This window comes from Schistocerca gregaria, chromosome 6, assembly GCF_023897955.1.
Source record: "Schistocerca gregaria isolate iqSchGreg1 chromosome 6, iqSchGreg1.2, whole genome shotgun sequence".
Taxonomy (NCBI): domain Eukaryota; kingdom Metazoa; phylum Arthropoda; class Insecta; order Orthoptera; family Acrididae; genus Schistocerca; species Schistocerca gregaria.
In genome coordinates, this window is record NC_064925.1 from 173,644,670 (window position 1) to 173,664,686 (window position 20,017).

Consider the following 20,017-nt stretch of genomic DNA (forward strand, 5'->3'; position numbering starts at 1 on the left):
ATATCTTAAAGCTAGGCTGGTTAAGACGACGACTGGGAACTCGCTGTAAGTCACTGATTAATATGGACCTCATGCAGTCCAACCATTTATATTATTCTCGCGGTTTTCAGTCTTAAGACAGGCTTGACGAAGTTCTCCACGCTGGTATATCGTATCTCTGTAAAACAAATGAGCCAACATGCATTTTACTGTAGTCAAGCCTCGTTGTCACTCTACACTCTGGTTGAAATTCCTACATGTATTCGAGGTTCAAATGGCTCTGAGCACTGTGGGACTTAACATCTGAGGTCATCAGTCCCCTAGATCTTAGAACTACTTAAACCTAACTAACCTAAGGACATCACACACATCCATGCACGAGTTAGAATTCGAAACTTCGACGGTAGGGGTAGCATGGTTCCAGATTGAAGCTCCTAGAACCGCTCGGTCACAGCGGCAGGCTATTCAAGGATTATGTCCAACTTTGAAGTGTCCCCTGGTTCTGAGTCATGCGTATACCAAGTCTGGTTGAAACTGCTGCAATCTGATAACGGGCAATGACTTTTCAAACAGCGTATAGTTCGAGTAAGACAAAAACGTATGTTTTGTATCAAGGCTAGCCTACGTAGTCATTTATCAGTTGATACTTGGCGGTGTAGAAGTGTAATATGACGCCGCTGTCACGGTGGCGCAGTTGTCCAGAAGCGGTAGTTGTCAGCCCTGCCTTTTAAGCGGCTCCCCTCGCGGCCGCAGAGGTGACCAGCGAGGGCCGGGGAACCCCCGCGGCTGGCGGCTGGCGAGGTGCTGAGGGCCCTCCAGGCGGCCATCCACCTGCTGAGCGCCGCCGGTCGCGCTCGTAAAACACGCCCCCGCCGCCCCCGCTCCGCTCCGCCCCGTCCTGTTGCTCGCAGCCCCATCAGCCTTTTCATTAAACTCCTCTCCTGGAGCGGAGGGGCACGCGACAGCCAGCCACGACGCCACGCCTGTCCAGTATTTTCGCTTCCCACGTTTTTTAAGCCTCTATTACGGGCAAAATTCGTGCTCGAGAGTATTCTTATTTGCCGTATTCACGCCTTCCGCTGCATCGTCATAAACTGAATAAGAGGACTGGTTCGTATTAGTAATCAATGGTGTTCAAATCCCTTTCCGCCAAACTCACATGAAAGTACACTGCCGGAAAGAAACTAATAAACCTGGAAAGACGACGGCATATGCCAGCTGGGGAAAGCAGATGTACTAATAATGATTTCAACGTCGTTCGCCAACAGATAGCGTAGTGGTATAGCTACCAGAGCGTCATCCGTGTCTACCCTTTAATAGGGAATGCAGTCAGAAGGCTCAGTGTGGTGAAAATAGGTGAAGCAAGCAGCAAACACGCCACGGAGACACACTCGTGATTCCTACAGCCAACTGAGTCTGAAAGGGGTCAAATTATGACCTGACTGGCGGGATGATCCTTTCGGAGAACTGTCACACAAGTTGAACGTGAAACTTCCTGGCAGGTTAAAACTGTGTGCCGGACCGAGGCTAACACTCGGGACCTTTGCCTTTTGCGAGCAATTGCTCTACCAACTGAGCTACCCAAGCACGACTCACGCCCCATCCTCACAGCTTTACTTCTGCCAGTACCTCGTCTCCTACCTTCCAAACTTCACAGAAGCTCTCCTGCGAGCCTTGTAGCGCTATCACTCCTGGAAGATAGGATACTGCGGAGACATGACTTAGCCACAGCCTGGGCTCTACAGCGGATTGTGCACTGATACGAAACTTCTGTAAAGTTTAGAAAGTTGGGGCCGAGGTATTGGCAGAAGTAAAGCTGTGAGGATGGGGCGTGAGTCGTGCTTGGGTAGCTCAGTTGGTAGAGCACTTGCCCGCGAAAGGCAAAGGTCCCGAGTTCGAATCTCGGTCCGGCACACAGTTTTAATCTGCCAGGAAGTTTCATATCAGTGCACACTCCACTGCATAGTGAAAATCTCATTCTGGAAGTTGAATGTGCTGCGTCAGTTGTCACGTAACATTCTCACAGCTGTAGACAGACGTCCACGCAGCAGAGACGCCCCCCAGGATCGTCGTATTCTAAGCACAGAGTGGCAGATCATACGACTACCAGACCACAGATAAGAGGGCATGTGAGCGCAGGTGTGTCAACGACATCTGATGCGAAATGGTTGTTAGCAGTGGGATTAAGGCACACGCACCTCCAGCCCGTCTTCCACTCACGCCACAACATCGACGTACAGGTGCTGGCAGAGAATCGCTTGAAATGGCGGGCCTGATCTTCAGCGATGAATGCAGATTCTGCCTTAACGCAAGGGATGGCCATTTGCTCGTACCACGCAGTCCTGGTAAGCGCTGTCACACGCAGTGTATTCGTCAAAACACACTGGTCTCACTCCAGGCATCTCTTTCACCTTTGTTTCTGGAGTGGACGCTAACCAGCGCTCGGTATGTGCATAATGTTGTTAAGCCGATACTTTTGTCGGTATTGCAAACAGGAAGATAATGTGTTTTTCCAACACGATAATTCTCGCCCACACGCTGCCTGTGAAACTCATATTGCTCTGAAAGACGTACAGCAACATCCTTGGCCAGCACAGTCTCCAGACTTTACTCCAACCGAGCATATGTGGGATATTATGGGACGAGAAACGACTTACAGAACTACGTGAACAGGTCGAGCAGGCTGGTGTAACATATCCCAGGACAGTATTCGCCATCAGTACGATCGACTGGATGTCAGAGTCAGCTCCTGCTCCTGGAGGCTACACCTCGTACTATTATGGGTGTATCAGCATGGGTTTATACGTGATACCACAGAATCACAGAGCCGCTTGTGGTATTGCCCTGCAAAATGTAATCATTTTATGTACTCTATACACACTGTTGCAACAATTAATCGCGGCCACTCGCGCCGGAGGTTCCGAGTCCTCCCTCGAACATGCATGTGTGTGTGTGTGTGTGTGTGTGTGTTTGTGTGTGTGTGTGTGTGGTGTTCTTAGCATAAGTTAGTTTAAGTAGTGTGTAAGTCTAGGGACGGATGCCCTCAGCAGTTTGGTCTCTTAGAAATACACGCACATTTGAACAATTAATCTTGAGTGAACTAGAAACCTCTAAAAGACTTATTTTTCCGGCAGTGCATATTATTTCAAGCGAATACTAGTATGGTTCCTTCAACAAGGTCACAGAACACTCCATCCACTGTCATTGTTCATCTGAGTGGTGCTGCGTCGCTCACGACTGACGTCAACTGCTCATGAGACTTTCCTCTGTCGGTTCCCCTTTCCGAAGATTTTTTTTTCTCTCTCTAGTCGGCATTGATAATCTTGGAAATAGAGGCCTATTAAACATTCGCGCCGCGCAGGTTGATATCAAACTACTATCGAAGGGCTACTGGTTCCCTCGCCATCTCGGCTCATGTCGTGTGTCAGTGGAAACTAGGTCTCATTGTGCGTTCTATGAGCGTTCAACTTGAAGTGTGTGATACAAACGTTCCTCCGACTGTGAGCTCCGAGATGTTATTCAATTTCTGAATGATTGTAAAAGTTGTGCGAGCTGATACAGTAATGAACGAAAGAAATGTGAGAAAGTTCTGTTGGATGTTCTACAATGGAGGAAACAAATGTATATTAGAATAAATAGTAGCAATATTGGCAGAAATATGATAGTTACGTGTATCGTGACCTTATAATGCGCTCAAACGATTATATGCCGCAAGCAAAGAGTACTTTGAGTATTACTGTCACCGTGTGAGCTCTAATTTCTCCGATTTTCTCATCGTGGTCTTTTCACGAGATATATTTGGCGGAAAGTAATATGTTACTTGAATCTTTTTAGAGTGTACTCTCTCGGAATACTAAGAGAAAACTTTTCTGCGGTGCAGAACTCATCATTTGTAGCGCATGCTCTCGCGTTTACTATACGATCCCGTGACTAGACGCGCGATTTCTTGTTGGATCTTCTCTACCATTTCTATTAATCCAGTATGGTAACGGTGCTAGACTGATGAGCAATACCCAGGAGTCGGTCGAACGAGTGCTTCAGAGACACGTACTTCGTGGATGAATTAATTATGTCTCCCCAAACATTCTCGCAATGAATATCAGCCTCGCGTCTAATTTTCCTAAACTCAGTTTTATGTGACCATTGCATTTTAGGTGGCTCTGGACGGTTACTTTACGGGTTTTACGGGTTTTAATGTTTCAGATGATTTATCACCAAAGGCCAAATCGAACAGCAATGGATCTCTTCTCAATAAGTTACACTTATTCACATTCTTCTCCTGGTATCCCCCATGTTTTAGTCCCCACTGGAGTCAAACCCTTGTGCACATTGATTTAAGAGCTGACAGTATGTACAGCTTGATGTTTTAATGGAAGGGAGGGACATGGATTGAGCCATATTCTGCCCTCGGTGATAGCTTCCGTGTGTTGGTATGCACCCCGACCTTTGTGAGTTGTTTGTTTAGTCAAATCAAGCAACCCTCCACGGCCTGTGTTAAGAGCGACCGCTGTGGGGGCCACCCTCAAACGTTGAGATCCTCCAGCGATAGACAGGAAAGGCAAATTCCTTCTTACACGTCTGCAACCACGGCTACGTCTACATCTACAAAGCTCTTTACTTGCCTCTTTACGGAACTTCGAGAGCTATACAGCGATCTCGATAGTCCGAGCGCAGTGTCATGGCGAGTCAATTTATTTCAGCCCCTACCATATAAGCATACATGTTACAAGGTTCCACCTCAAGAACATTTGATTTCTTCCTCTGTGCAAGAAGCTCAGGATATAAAGAAAGTACTGAATAGTTGTTGATGTTAGGCTCTTCCTGTAGTTGGTTGGTTGGTTTGTGGGGCTGAAGGGATCAGATTACTACGGCCATCGGTCACTTTTTCCACGAACTTGAGACATCTACAAAGAATAAAAACAAACAATGGAGATGAGAAGAGACGACACAGGACAAGAAAGAGACAGACAGAGACCAGAAAAAAGGAATTAAAATCACACCGAGTGTGACAGTGGTTGGCTGATCATAGAAACAAAAAAGGAAAAGTCAACCACCAAGAAATGCACTAAAAACCACTGTAGTTTGCCTTATTATTTCCATGTGTGTCTCTGAGTCGCTGTTGTGTCAATTAAAAACCAGTCATAGCGAATTGTCAGGTGCAGATATCCGTACACTCTCTCTTTTTCTTTTCAATATACATAAATCATTCAGAATTTTCTCCAGATGCTATATGTTCACCTTGTTGGAGAATTGTGATAACAAGGAAGGGGTTGTGGCTATTGCCAGAAAATTACCAACTCAGAAGAGTCGACATCATCAAACTCAGAAGACAGTCTGAATATTTCGAGAGTGGTGTCTGCAAAAGTCTACAGTAACCTACTATAAACGTCGAATGTTTTCGGATAGCAACGCAATGTGATGGCAGACAGTAATATAAATATGGTGTCAGCTACATTAAATAACAGACCCACAGAACAAGTTTAATGATAACATACAAAATGTGAACCTAAAAAACTAACTAAAATAGTCACCAAGAATGCTGCGTTTTGATAAAACAAATCGAATGAGCAAGGAGGAGGGAAAATACTTGTACTGTTTAAAGTTTATTTACATCCTTGCAGCTGTTAATTCAGTTAAGAAGAAATCCTGAAATGTTAAAGTACCTGGTATTAATGTACACAAGTGACCTAAAAAGGAAGGAAGATGTCCCGTCGACGACTTGGTCATAGAGACTAAGCTCTGTTCAGGGAAGGAAATCGGCCCTGCCTTATCAGAGAATCATACCGGCATCCGTTTTAATCGATTTAGGACAACTACGGAAAAAGAAAATGCGGCCTAAAAATAGTAGTTGTAAAAAGAATGTAGTGGATAGAAACCTGAGACGACTGTCGTATTTTGTCAATGATAGTCGGTTTCGAGTCTATCAGAAATTGCTGTTGCCACAGAACGCAGGTCCGTATCAGTGAGCTCTCGAGTGAACATTCCAAAGGAACCTAGATGCTAATGACATTTTGAATACGGTACCTTCCAAAAGACTATTTCTCGCAGCGGTAAAGCACGAACTGGGCGTTAGCTGACTGGAAACATGTGGTATGGACCGTCAAGTCACGGTTTTCCCTCTTCAAATGATGCAGGGTGCCGAATGCTCCGACTATCCAAAGAATGCTGTGTGTAGACTAAAGTTCACGCCAGACGTGGTTCTGTGCTATTTTTCGTACCACGACCTGGGCCTACTCATTCAGGCAACTGTGTACATGAGCTAGGATGTATATTTTAACATCATCAGTGACCGGGTGTTCAAATGGTTCAAATGGCTCTCAGCACTATGGGACTTAACATCTGAGGTCATAGAGCTACTTGAACCTAACTAACCTAAGGACATCACACACATCCATGCCCAAGGTAGGATTCTAACCTGCTACCGTAGTAGCATCGCGGTTCCGGACTGAAGCGCCTAGAACCGCTCGGCCACATCGGCCGGCTACCAGGTGTTGCCGCTTCTTCTACATCTTCATGACGGATTTGCTGTGGACACTCCTGTGTTCCTAAATGACAAAATTCGCGTTCGCAGGACTCCTAGCATACGTTCCTTCTTCTTCTTTCCTTTCAGGCTAGCTAAGGACGACTTTCAAAGTTATCTTTCACCAACACTTTTCCGTTGTTCACAGTTTACCTTCCTTTTTGGAATGGTTCGCAGGACTCCTAGCATACGTTTCTTCTTTCCTTTCAGACTAACTAAGGACCGCTTTCAAAGTTATCTTTCACCATACTTCTTTGCCTGTTTACAGTTTACTCTCCTTTTTGGAATGGTTCACAGGACTCTTAGTATACGTTCCTTCTTCTTTCCTTTCAGGCTAGCTAAGGACGACTTTCAAAGTTATCTTTCACCAATACTTCTTCACCTGTTCACATATTACTTTCCTTTTTGGAATGGTTTCTAGGAAACCTTCCTTTTTTTTTTTTTTTTTTTTTGTACACGGTCCAGTCACATTAATGCGACTATCGCCTATGTTCGACGTCAACAAGCAGTAACTACTCACAGATAGCAGATGACAACACTGGCAGTGGAGGGTATATAAAGCCTCTTGGGGATGCGGAAAACAGTACAGTCGTTGTCGTAATGCGGAAACGTTGCGCTCTATCTGACGTCTAAAAGAGCAAGGATGGAAACATTCCAAAACCAGGGCAAAGGCAACAGTGGTGTACCACGGGCCACAGATAACAAGCATGAACTCCTGCTGCGAAGATGCGTACAGGCGAATAGACGTGAAACTGTTAAGCATCTAAACGACCAGACGAGGCAAGGGGCTACCAATACTGCCTCCTCAACGACCGTTCAGTGAACGTTCCCGCGTAAGTGCGTCCGCAGCAAGTTCAAAATGGTTCAGATGATGGCTCTGAGCACAATGGGACTTAACTTCTGATGTCATCCGTCCCCTAGAGCTTAGAACTACTCAAACCTAACTAACCTAAGGACATAACACACATCCGTGCCAGAGGCAGGATTCGAACCTGCGACCGTAGCGATTAATATTATCTATCTCCTGGAGCCAAGGTACTGGTTGTCAAGTCGATTATATTAGCTATTCACTTACAATGTACAATACAATAATATAAGAATCTACTAGAAAATAGAACAACAGTAGAAACATTTAATTTAAAAAGTAGCATGTAAAATATCTGGGAGTATGCGTAAGGAACGATTTGAAGAGGAATGATCAAATAAAATTAATTGTTGGTAGGTCGGGTGCCAGGTTGAGATTCATTGGAAGAGTCCTTAGAAAATGTAGTCCACATAAGGTTCCACACTGTAGCGCCTAGAACCGCTCGGCCACTCCGGCCGGCGTCCGCAGCAGGTGCCTGGTTCGTGCAGATGATGCTTTCTGTTCATCGGCAACAAAGGCTGGAATTTGCACGCCGGTACCGCAACTCCTGAGTGACGACCAATGGCCTTTAAGACGAATGATGTTTTATGCTCCATTGACGTGAAACATCTGAAAGTGAAACGTTTGAAAGCAGTCACCCTGCAACAATCGTCGGAAGAGTTCATGGCTGGAGGAGGGAGCCTTATTGTCTGGAGAATGTTTTCGTGGCGTTCCATGGGTGATCTCGTCATTATAGAACGCACAATGGATCAACAAAGTTATGTGTCTGTCCTTAGGGACCATGTCCACCCTTACATGCAGTTAGTCTCTCCTCGGCACGATGACATCTACAAGTAGGAAAATGCAACGTGTCACACAGCTCGCAGTGTCCGTGCGTGGTTCGAAGAGCACCATGGGACGTTTACCGTATTTTCTTGGCCTCCGAACTCCACGGCCAGGTGGCCACATTAATGTGACTAGACAGTGTATTCTTTGTTCCGTCTTCGATATCTCGCCTAATTATGCCAATTTATTCTACGTCCCATGCACTTTCCAGTTAGATGTACCTCTTAGGTGTCCAAAAAGCTGTACAATTATTGTTATCAATCTACGAGGGATCATTCGTTGTATGTAGACCGAGCGAGGTGGCGCAGTGGCTAGCACATCGGACTCGCGTTCGGGAGGACGACGGCTCAAACCCGCGTCCGGCCATTCTGATCTAGGTTCTCCGTTATTTCCCTGAATCTCTTCAGGCAAATGCCGGAATGATTCCTATGATAGGGCACGGCTGACTTCCTTCTCTAATCCGATGGGACCAATGACCTCCTCCTCCGGTCCCCTCCTCCCAGATCGATCAACCAACCAACCATCTGTTGGATGTACCCAAACAATAAGAATCTTCTTTCTTAAATTTCATCAGCGGTATTTGCTTCACAAATGCAGACTTACATCTACTTCTACATCTACATTTATATTCCGCAAGCCACCCAACGGTGTGTGGCGGAGGGCACTTTATGTGCCACTGTCATTACCTCCCTTTTCTGTTCCAGTCGCGTATGGTTCGCGGGAAGAACGACTGTCTGAAAGCCTCAGTGCGCGCTCGAATCTCTCTAATTTTAGATTCGTGATCTCCTCGGGATGTATAAGTAGGGGGAAGCAATATATTCGATACCTCATCCAGAAACGCACCCTCTCGAAACCTGGCGAGCAAGCCACACCGCGATGCACAGCGCCTCTCTTTCAGAGTCTGCCACTTCAGTTTTCTAAACATCTCCGTACCGCTATCACGGTTATCAAATAACCCTGTGACGAAACGCGCCGCTCTCCTTTGGATCTTATCTCCTCCGTCAACCCGATCTGGTACGGATCCCAAACTGATGAGCAATACTCAAGTATAGGTCGAACGAGTGTTTTGTAAGCCACCTGATGTGGACTACATTTTCTAAGGACTCTTCCAATGAATCTCAACCTGGCACCCGACCTACCAACAATTAATTTTATTTGATCATTCCTCTTCAAATCGTTCTGTACGCATACTCCCAGATATTTTACATGCTACTTTTTAAATTAAATGTTTCTACTGTTGTTCTATTTTCTAGTAGATTCTTATATTATTGTATTGTACATTGTAAGTGAATAGCTAATATCATCGACTTGACAACCAGTACCTTGGCTCCAGGAGATAGATAATAGTAATCGATCTTTAAATCACTTATCGACTAAGATAGTGTGAAAATAGTAAGGTTAACACAGGACAGAAACTTCCTGGCTTTGTTGATACCGGTGCCTCCTGGAACGTGAGAATGGCGAAGTAAATGCTCCAGGAGGGGGGACCACAATGAAAATAAAACAGAACTATACTGGCACTCCATCTCCATACGTGTGAGAGTGCTGGGGTGGGCACAGAGCGCACCTTACTCGAGCGTTGAGCGTGGCGAAGTTTCGCAGGCGGGAAACCCCAGCAGTACATCAGGGGCAGCCCACCCCCGCAGGTGGCTGTTGCCTGGGGTGGGAGGAGGGAATGTGGGGGTGGTGGCGGCCGAGTGACCAGCGGCGGTAATGACCGGGGGCGTCTCCTGGCAACGCAAGGCCCCTGGGGCTCTCTGACCACCCGGCGCATTATCTGCTGATTTACCTGCCGGCTCTGCGCGAACGATGGCCCGGCTTCTGCCCCACTCTTTCTCTCTCTCTCTCTCTCTCTCTCTCTCTCTCTCTCTCTCTCTCTCTCTCTGCCGTTTCCTTCCACAGCCAGTGCACGAAAACACACTGAAAGTAAGAACGAGAAATATGTTTACAGTAAGCCTTGCTCCTGTCGCTAGTACAACACATTAAACGGCCCTCTAACGTTCAATAATATTGTCAAGCAGTCAATATGTTGACCGTCTGAGGGTGCGTATTAACGTATTGTCAGTACGAGAAATATTGATGAGCAATGTCGATGGACCTCAAAATATTTTCATTATTGTCAATAATACTGAACGTGTGAGGTCAAATATTGACGGTTTGACAATCTCCATTCAGACGTTGAAAGACTTACAGGAACCGGCCATGCGGCGTTAGGGTGCACTGTTTATTACCCCTTTTTTTTAATTCACCGTTGTGTAAATCATACCTCAGATTCAGTTTTTAAGGAGTGTTTTAGTAAAAAAGAAATTTGATCATGTTAAGGAAGGGTAATAATAGTATATGCCACTTTACGATGGTTAACGGTGGTTTCTCCATGGCATTGCTTGCTTCATTAATTTTAAAATATGGTACAGATTGTTGTGTTACATAGTAGTTTTGAGAAACGCCCCCTATTTCGCAAAATTCGTCACATTCTGCAATGACTAGTAAGAGCTCTGCCAAGTTTCGTCAAGGTCGTTTATTTACACCTGGGAACTTTCCCTCGTGAATGCGGGGAGGCGTACCTCTTGGGCGTTGCTGCGTCGACTCACCTGCGCGTGTGGGCGAGAGCGCGTCGTGGTCTCCGGCCGCGTCGCCGCCTCGCTCCACCCCTGCAACAGAAGACGCCGTCAGCCTAGACAAGCCAAGTGAAGCGAATCAACAATTTATCTCTGTTTCCTTGAGTTTATACTGCCGCACGGTATCCGACGTGTCTCGTGGTTTGCAAATTTAGGTAACGGCAGGAACCGCCACCCAGTCCCCGGGCCCGTGGGCTTCCAGGGGCAACAATGATTTTCAATAATTGATAGAATTATTGGCCGAATTCAAAAAATTGAAATGGGGTCATCATCTACTCACTGACCCTTTGAATACCAGTGGTTCTTTCCTGAAATCACAGCTTTATTATTATTATTTTTAAGTACCAGTACTTTTCGTATGAAACCACCGATGATATTGCAAGACAGCGACTTCTACTCTTACAATGAGGTACTTCTACGAATGCAGTGCGCTGTAGCAGTCACTTACAGCGCTCAAAGCAACAGTTGGCGCTGGGGTTGTGCTACGGGGTTTCTGGAGATTTTGACAAACGTTCTATTTTATTTTTTTTAGTAACGGCAACATTGAGGAGATCTCAGTGAAAATAAGTACTCGTATATTTAAGTTACTTTAATGTAAATTAAAGTTTGTGCTACTGATTTTATGAGTGTCATTGAAATGAAGCCACTTCGAGGGTGTGTAATTTTGATATAAGATTTATTAAATTGTGAGCCCGTTCTTGCTAGTTATTTGCGCTATGAGTTCTTGGAAGTTTCGAGATATGGGATATTATTAATGATAATCACAAATTTGCTTTTCAGTATATCACATGAAATGATGGGTCGTTGAAAACTATACCTTCTAATGGTTGCAAATGAACCCAATCTGATGCGGAGAGCAAGCAACCCGTTATTGCTCTTACTAAGGGACGCGACTATCGTAGGTTTTATACCCATGACTCTTGCCTTGTCATTTTTTTTTCCTTTGCCCTTCAACTCACTTCCTTCGTTCAATTTTCCACCCATTCTATCTCCTGATCAGTCCATATTAATGGTTAATCATAACCAGAGGTATGTAAACTTCGCAGTACCCACATCCTGCGAGACCTCATTTAGTGAAAACTAACCCCTATGTGGAGATGGTAGTAGACCTTTTTTGTTGGCCATGACGCCGATGTGGGCGTGGAGGGGCTCCACCCTGCGATTATGTCCCATACTCCGAGGAGCGTAGGGGACGATGCGGGAGACCGGCACCGCCATACTAGGCAAGGTCCTAGCGGAGGTGGTTTGCCATTGCCGTCCTCCGAACGGGGATGAATGATGATGAAAACGGCACAACAACACCCAGTCATCTCGAGGTAGGAAAAATCCAAGTCCCCCGCCGGGAATCGAACCCGAGACCCCGTACGCGGGAAGCGAGAACGCTATCGCAAAACCACGAGCACCACCCTGTAATACCTCCTTAAAACAACTGTTTACTACTTACCGATTTGCTATTGTATTAGTTGCTTGTTATGATAATAAAAGCGAATATGTGAAAAATCTTGAAATTGTATAGGCCTATTTTTCATATTTCTGGGACTCAAAGGGTTAATCTTTCTTAAGCATTTAACACAATCCGGTATTAAAGTTAGAAAGTGTGAGTATGTCTTGAGGGAGCGTAAGTCGCAGCGCACCAATTACCCAGACTATATTTATCCAGTATTTGAGAATGAGGGCACTTGCCTACTACCACCAAATAGCATGCACGTAATTTCAAACTTTTTCGAAACTTTTCCTCGCTGACTTGCCCCGCAGAATAACGAAACGAAGAAAGGCTATCGCTCACTACATTGCCACTGCTCAGAGCAAAACTTCAGCATCAGGCATGTCATTTTAATTTATTACTTTCTTTTCTACTAGCTTTATTCCCAACACATTTTGCAGAGGTGACACTCATTAACATTTAAAAACCCTCCGGAGTGACTTACATGACGCTGTGACAAGTAATTTAATACAAGACACACAGGGTCGCAAATGTAGGGAAAGACCCCTAAAGTGGATCGCAAACGTTGAACATGTGACGTCAGCAGATGACGTAAATCACCGCACGTGCAGCGGCCGGGCTTGTCGATCCTACCCTCGCCGGTTGGGGGGAGTGCTACACATTGTTCCGCTAGGGTACTCTGTATCCATTCTTGGAATGTCCGGTGTGATGCGGCAGTGCGCGCGGCAGAAGTAATGCAATACTACGATGAATATGTTAACACTTACGAAAAGAGAGCAGCCTAGTGGAGCGATGTATAGCGCCGCCTCTACCAGCAGGAGTACGATCGATAAGCCCAACCACAGCACGTGAGGCAAGGTACGCCATCTGACGACGTTCATGTTCTGTTTGTTATCCACCTTTGGGCTTTCTCTCAGCATTCGCTCCCCGACGTGTGTTATATCAAATTACTCATCTCAGCGTCATCTGCTTCACTTAAGGAGTTCTTAAACATTAACACGAATCACCCTATACCACTGAACATCCCTGCAAATTTTCGTCATTCTACGGTACGTAGTTCAGCAGATATGACGTCATAAACAATGAGATGCGCGAGAAACTAGCTTTTATTGGAACGGAGCGCAAATTTTAGTATCCAGCCATGATTCGGATTCGCCACTCAGCGGTCTGCAGTTTGTGGTCAGGGGTAGCGTTCTCGCTTCCCACGCCCGGGTTCCCGGGTTCGATTCCCCGAGGGGTCAGGGATTTTCTCTGCCTCGTGATGACTGGGTGTTGTGTGCTGTCCTTAGGTTAGTTAGGTTTAAGTAGTTCTAAGTTCTAGGGGACGTATGACCACTCAGCCCCAGTGTCAATATAGAGAGCAGGTCAAAAGAGAACTCGGTCTCCAGCGAGTGGCGCCGCCGCGGCATGCACGTCACGTGGAGCCAGCCACCGGCGCGAGACTGCCTGGAAACACCGCGGCCTGGCACTTGTTATGCGGTCGCTCGCTTTTCTTTGAAGCCTTTAGTCACGCGTCGTTCAACAGTAGAGTCTTGACTTTGCCTGTATGACGTTTGTGCTATGGATTATTGCCTGGACTGTTGTGTATACGCTTGAAGACGACTTTCCTACGCTCTGGACTTGTTCTGGCTAGCCGTTCACTTCGTGAACTCCACCGTCATTAACATCAGGAAGGGCGTGTTTGTTCCACTGGGCTCCGCGCCACAGCCAGTTCGAGCGGTTATGAATTGTATTCTACTTACCAAGATCTGTGAGTGGATCATATAAATTTTTGCTCTTCGTGTTGTCGTATTTCAACTGTTAGTGTATCGTATTTTCTACGGCGGAGACTGGGGACCGGGAGAGAATTTGCCTAAACGAATGTGGAAAACCGCCTAAAACCACACTGAGTTTGGGTTGGTTACCAGGACGTCAATCAGTCGCGCCGATTCGTTTCGGGTATAATTTACCTACCAGTCTCGCACGCCAGGAGTTACACTCTACACTACCTGTAGCTCCTCTACATACGGATCTCTTATAATAATAGGATTTCGGATGAAAATAACTAACAAAATATGTTCCACTCCATTAGGCCGTTTGGTAAAGCACCCGTATGTAGAATATTTGAAATAAAACAGTATTAGTTACAATTTGTTCTTTTATTAACACATTCGCCTTCGTGGGGCATCTTCACATTGATTATCTGCAGCGACAGGAAAATAAGCAAAAGGTTGTGTACGGTCCTAGCATGACCAATTCTAAATGTTAATAAGGAATTAATACTAATCTCAAAATTATACTTTTACATCATTAAAAAAAACAAAGAAACATGACTGTGCTAGAGTGAAGCACGCGTCACAGCAGATAAACATGCAGAGGCCAAGTCAAAAACAACTAATACATATTGATATTGTGTAACGGCAGGGTACAATGTTAATTCCTATAATTAATCTGAAGATGCCTCTTGAAGGTGAAACGCGCTGTGAATAAAAGAATACATTGAAATCAAGGCTCTTTCAGTTAAAAAGAAATAGAAAACTAATGTAGTCGACACGTAATATTTCACTCACAAGGATGTATTGTGTTTTTCTTCTGCATTTGTCCTATAACAATATTATGCAGGGATTAAAAGGCCACGGCACATTGTTTGAAGAGATTACATGTTCCGGCTTTGCTGCAAACGCAGTTTTGTTTCGGGACTAATAATAGGTGTATCATAGTGTGTGTGAGTAGGTTTCCGGCTGCCGTGATTTTTTCTAAGTTGAAATATGTGGGACAGTACGATTCTCGTGGGCAGAAAATCTAAATTGTACAGAGATTCACTGTAAAACTCTGGCGGTTTGTGGACCAGATGCAATATTGCGCCCATCACTGGTGGAATGGTGCCGACAATACGACCAAGAACGCACACACGCAGGTTATGCTAATCGGGAAGGAGGGACCTCGACGTCGACCTCAGACGACAATCGAGGAAATACTTTGCACAATCAGAGATTTTCCGACGTTGATGGCGTTCACACAGTCGTTCTCCGATGGCTCCGTGACCGTGGAATAGATTTCTATCGTCGAGGAAATGAACGACTGATAAAATGTTCCGATGGTTTACAGAGACTTGGTGACAATGTCGAAAAACAGTGCCAGGTGTGTGTCACTTTGAAGTGTAGCGGAGGATTCAATAAAAGCTACCTGGTCCGCCATTATAATGTGTAACTTACTTTTTGAAGTCACTTCGTATTTGTGGGATCGGACAGTCAGGAAAATCACTTCTTTCTTCGAGATTTCGAGTGATTTATTCTGCATTAGCTGCTTTTTGTTTCTATTTTTGTTTCAGAAGAGTACACTGACGGAAAAGAATCGCAACACCAAGAAGGAGTTGGTAGGCGCATTTCTACATCTGAAAGATAACTTTTATTCGAATTCCGCGCCAGCTGCGTAATAGTGGCGCTAGTAGCGCCACGATAAGGGTGCTTCAAGGTTTGCTTCAAATACGGGCTGTAACGCTCGTGAGTGATAGATGCCTTTGAGGTTGGACGTAATAGGACTACGGGAACCAGGATGTTCCTTCTGCAGTATTGCAGAAATAAACTTGGCAGGAATGTAGCCATTGTACATGATTACCGGCAGCGGTGTTCACGAGAAAGTACGTTCGCAAGAAGACTGGGCTTCGGTCGCCACGTGTGACTACTGAGAGGGAAAACCGCCTTGTTCGGCGTATGGCTCTGTCGAATCGTACTGTATCTACAGAAGCAATCTGAACAGCAGTTTGCACCACAGTGACAAAAACGAAATGCTACAAATCGGGTACTTCAGGGACAGATTCTAGCCAGATGCCTTGGTGCGTGAATTCCACTGACTTCAAACCACCGACATTTGCGACTTCAGTGATTTCAAGCGAGAGCTCGTTGGACAGCAAGGTGGAGGTCTGTTGTGTTTTCTGATGAAAGTGGTTCTGCCTCGGTGACAGTGATTGCCGGGTGTTGGTTAGAAGAAGGCTAGTTGAGGGCTTACAGCCAATCTGTCTGCATGTTACACGCACGGGACATATATCTGAAGTTATGGTCTGGGGGACGATTTCGTATGACAGCGTGGTTATCCCACGCACTCTGACTGTAAATTTGTAGGTCAGTCTGGTAATTCGACGTGTTGTACTGCCATTCATAAACAGCATTCCAACACGATAACGCTCGCACACATATCGCAGGCCGCTTGGAGTGGCCGAGCGGTTCTAGGCGCTAAAGTCTGGGACCGCGCGACCGCTACGGTCGCCTCGGGCATGGACGTGTGTGATATTCTTAGGTTAGTTAGGTTTAAGTAGTTCTAAGTTCTAGGGGACTGATGACCTCAGAAGTTAAGTCCCATAGTGCTCAGAGCCATTTGAACCATTTTGAACACATCGCTGTTGTCATCCAACATGCTCTACCGAGTGTCGACATGTTGACTTGGTCTGCTCGATCACTGGATCTGTCTCCATCCCAGCACATGTGGGGCATCGGACCCGTGTTGACTGACCAAGTGCAATAGGCATGGAACTCCATCCTACAAGCTGACACCCGACACCTGTACAACATGCTTGCTTTCAACATTCTGGCGGTTACACCTGTTATTAATGCACCAGCATTTCGTATTTGCAATGGCGTATCTCGCGCGTACGTTAACCACTCACATATGTTACTAGACAAATGTATTCATGAAATTTCATTACTCTACATTAATTATTTTTTGGTGCTGCGATTCCTTTTCTGGCAGTGTATATGGTAAAAGAAGGACCCAGCGTAAGCAGTTTCTCTACCTTATCACTCCGCCGCTGACACTAAATCGGATTTGAACACCAACGTATTGTGAAACACTCCTCAGGGTTTTGTGTGTGGGGTAACCGGTTGTGGCAGCCAGCTACTCAGTTTTAATGCGCAATATCTATTACAGGCCGAGCCGCGCCTCGCAGGTATACGCGCGGTAGCGTGGGGCGGGTGCTGAAATATTGAGGAGCGCTCTCCGATTTGCAGGTGAGGCGGTGCGCCACGTCTGGATATGATTGTGCTGCCCACGATGGATTATTGAGCAGGCGCGGCGCGTGGCGCACACGTGTGGCCAGGTAGCCGCAGACACGTGCCGGAAGGGTGAGGGCTGCGGCGCTCAAAAGGCTGTACGAACAGGTAGGCAGCGCTAACACAAAACACTACGCTCGCTCCTCGCGGACCTGCTAATGTAACTTCTATTGCTGACGTGATTATACTCCTGCGTGCCCCAGATTCGTTCAGATTCCCTTTTACATCTGTCACACTCAGATTTTTTTTAGCTTAACGTGGCACAGTGGTGCTCCAAGAGTTTCTACAAACGACCTCTAGGTGGCATTGTGTGATGCACTATTACTTTGGTTATAAAAATTGTCATATTTTATTGTTAAAACAACGGAAGCAGAGAAATTAAGCAATTTGTTTGTTTGCAGTGGATGTTTAAAGAAAAAAATAGGGCTGATACAGAAATATAATTGTCCAGATACGAGTAGCACTCGCTATCGTATTAATTCTCCACAATAGTTCCTCAGACTCGCTCGGATATAAAAAAAACAAAAAACTTACAAGGACTATACATACACAGAGAACATTTAATAAAATATTTTTTATTTACTTACTAAAATATGGTTGCAGCATACATCTTATGTTTGCATGCAGTAACTATTACGCTTTTGTCGCATGATGAATGCAACGTGTGTTTAAATGCGAAAATGATTTTTTAAGTGATGTAATTTAACAAGTTTCATGATAAATGACTTTACTTGTGCTGTGAAACCTCGCTTCTAGGTCAATAGGAAGTATCCTATAGGTTTTGACGAGTGAGTTTTCGAGTATCTAAATTAGTGATATAAATGATCGAACCTTCTGCACACTGACTGAGAAGAGTAATCATTTTACACAGCCAAGTCAAGGGACCACAGAAGTATGTGACATTAATTTGAACTAATCCGTTCCTGAGACAAAGGGTTATTAACAGTCGGATGAACAGACAGACAGACAGACAGACAAACACACGGACAAAAAAGATTCTATAAGAGGTCCACTTTTACAGATTGAGGCACGGAACCCAAAAAGCAGTTGTTTCACATGTTTTCGCTAGGTAATTCTTTTTTCGGTTTTCATAAAGGGCCATCGCGTCTATGACGGCTCAAATCGCATCTTTTTACTCTTGGTAATCGATCACCTTGAATAACACAGCTTGCAATTGGTTACCAGATTTTTGTTGTGGTCGTGTTTCCGCCAGCGACGAACTTTGTGAAGGACGGCCAGCATCAGTTGTAATTGTTCATCTGCATCTACATGGATACTCTGCAAATCACATTTAAGTGCCTCGCAGAGGGTTCATCGAACCACCTTCACAATTCTCTATTATTCCAATCTCGTATAGCGCGCGGAAAGAACACACACCTATATCTTTCCGTGCGAGCTCTGATTTCCCTCATTTTATCGTGGTGATCGTTCCTTCCTGTGTAGGTCGGTGTCAACAAAATATTTTCGCACTCTGAGGAGAAAGTTGGTGATTGAAATTTCGTGAGAAGATTCCGTCGCAACGAAAAACGCCTTTGTTTTAATGATGTCCAGCCTAAATCCAGTATCATTTCAGTGACACTCTCCCGCATATTTCGTGATAATACAGAACGTGCTGCCCTTCTATCAATTTTTTCGATGTACTCCGTCAATCCTTTCTGGTAAGGATCCCACACCGCGCAGTAGCGTTCTAAAAGAGGACGGACTTATTGCATTTCCTGAGAGTTCTGCCAATAAAACGCAGTCTTTGGATAGCCTTCCCCACAACATTTTCTAAATGTTTCTTCCGATTTAAGTTGTTCGTAATTGCAATTCATAAGTATTTAGTTGAATTTACGGCCTTTAGATTTGAATGATTTACCGTTTAATTGAAGTTTAACGGATTTTTTTAGCAGTCATGTGTATGACCTCATACTTTTCGTTATTTAGGGTTAATTGCCAATTTTCGCACGATACAGATACTTTCTAAATCGTTTTGCAATTTGTTTTGATCTTCGGATGACTTTACTAGTCGATAAACGACAGCGTCATCTGAAAACAACCTAAGATGGCTGCTCCGATTGTCTCCGAAATCTTTTTTTATATAGATAAGAAACAGCGAAGGGTCTAAGTTGCGTTACAAGGTTCGCAGGAGAGCTTCTGTGAGGACGGGTCGTGGGTACCTCAGATGGGACGACGCGAGATGTATACCAACTCTTACTGCGCCGGTGCCCCAGGAATACCCTGGGAAAGAAGTACCCAGACAAGAACTGGCGGCAGATATGGCGCGTTATACGGAACGTTTACCTCCCAACGTCGGTACGCTCACCATGGAACGTGGAGGTAAATAGGAAGTTCGCAACGAATCAACGGCGGCACGCGATTGATTTGGCAGACACTCCACTATGTTTAGGCTGCGCAACAGTGGACACTGATGAACCTCGTTTAGCATTTAGTGGGACGGCTCCGGTGTGGCACTTGGAACGAGAGATATTGGCGTTCCTGTTACGCTTCAACCCTCACACAATTTCATCAGACACATTTTCCCCCAAGAATCTTATTTTCCAGTCCAAAAAAAAAACCAATGCACTGACATGGGTACGGGGAATGGCTGTAGGCTACATCTGTAACGAATCGGAATAGGACAAAATTGATTTTTGGCATTTTCTCCTGGATGGACAAACGAAGCTGCAGCAGCATAAGAAATATAGGCAAGACTTCGCTAATTACATGCGGCTTACATTTACCGACCCGCCGGCCAGATTG

General features: G+C 45.2%; 1 protein-coding gene and 1 non-coding gene across 2 annotated transcripts in view; one reads left to right on the plus strand and one right to left on the minus strand.

Annotated features, from left to right (window-relative positions):
- Positions 1-20,017, minus strand: part of LOC126278787 (POU domain, class 2, transcription factor 1-like) — a 545,915-nt gene that overhangs the window by 34,525 nt on the left and 491,373 nt on the right. The window contains exon 5 of the mRNA XM_049979063.1: positions 10,781-10,840. Within this exon, the coding sequence (XP_049835020.1) occupies positions 10,781-10,840 (60 nt within the window). The remainder of the gene's footprint in view (positions 1-10,780; positions 10,841-20,017) is intronic.
- Positions 1,819-1,893, plus strand: Trnas-cga (transfer RNA serine (anticodon CGA)). The gene has a single exon. It is a non-coding gene; the product is annotated as a tRNA-Ser (tRNA).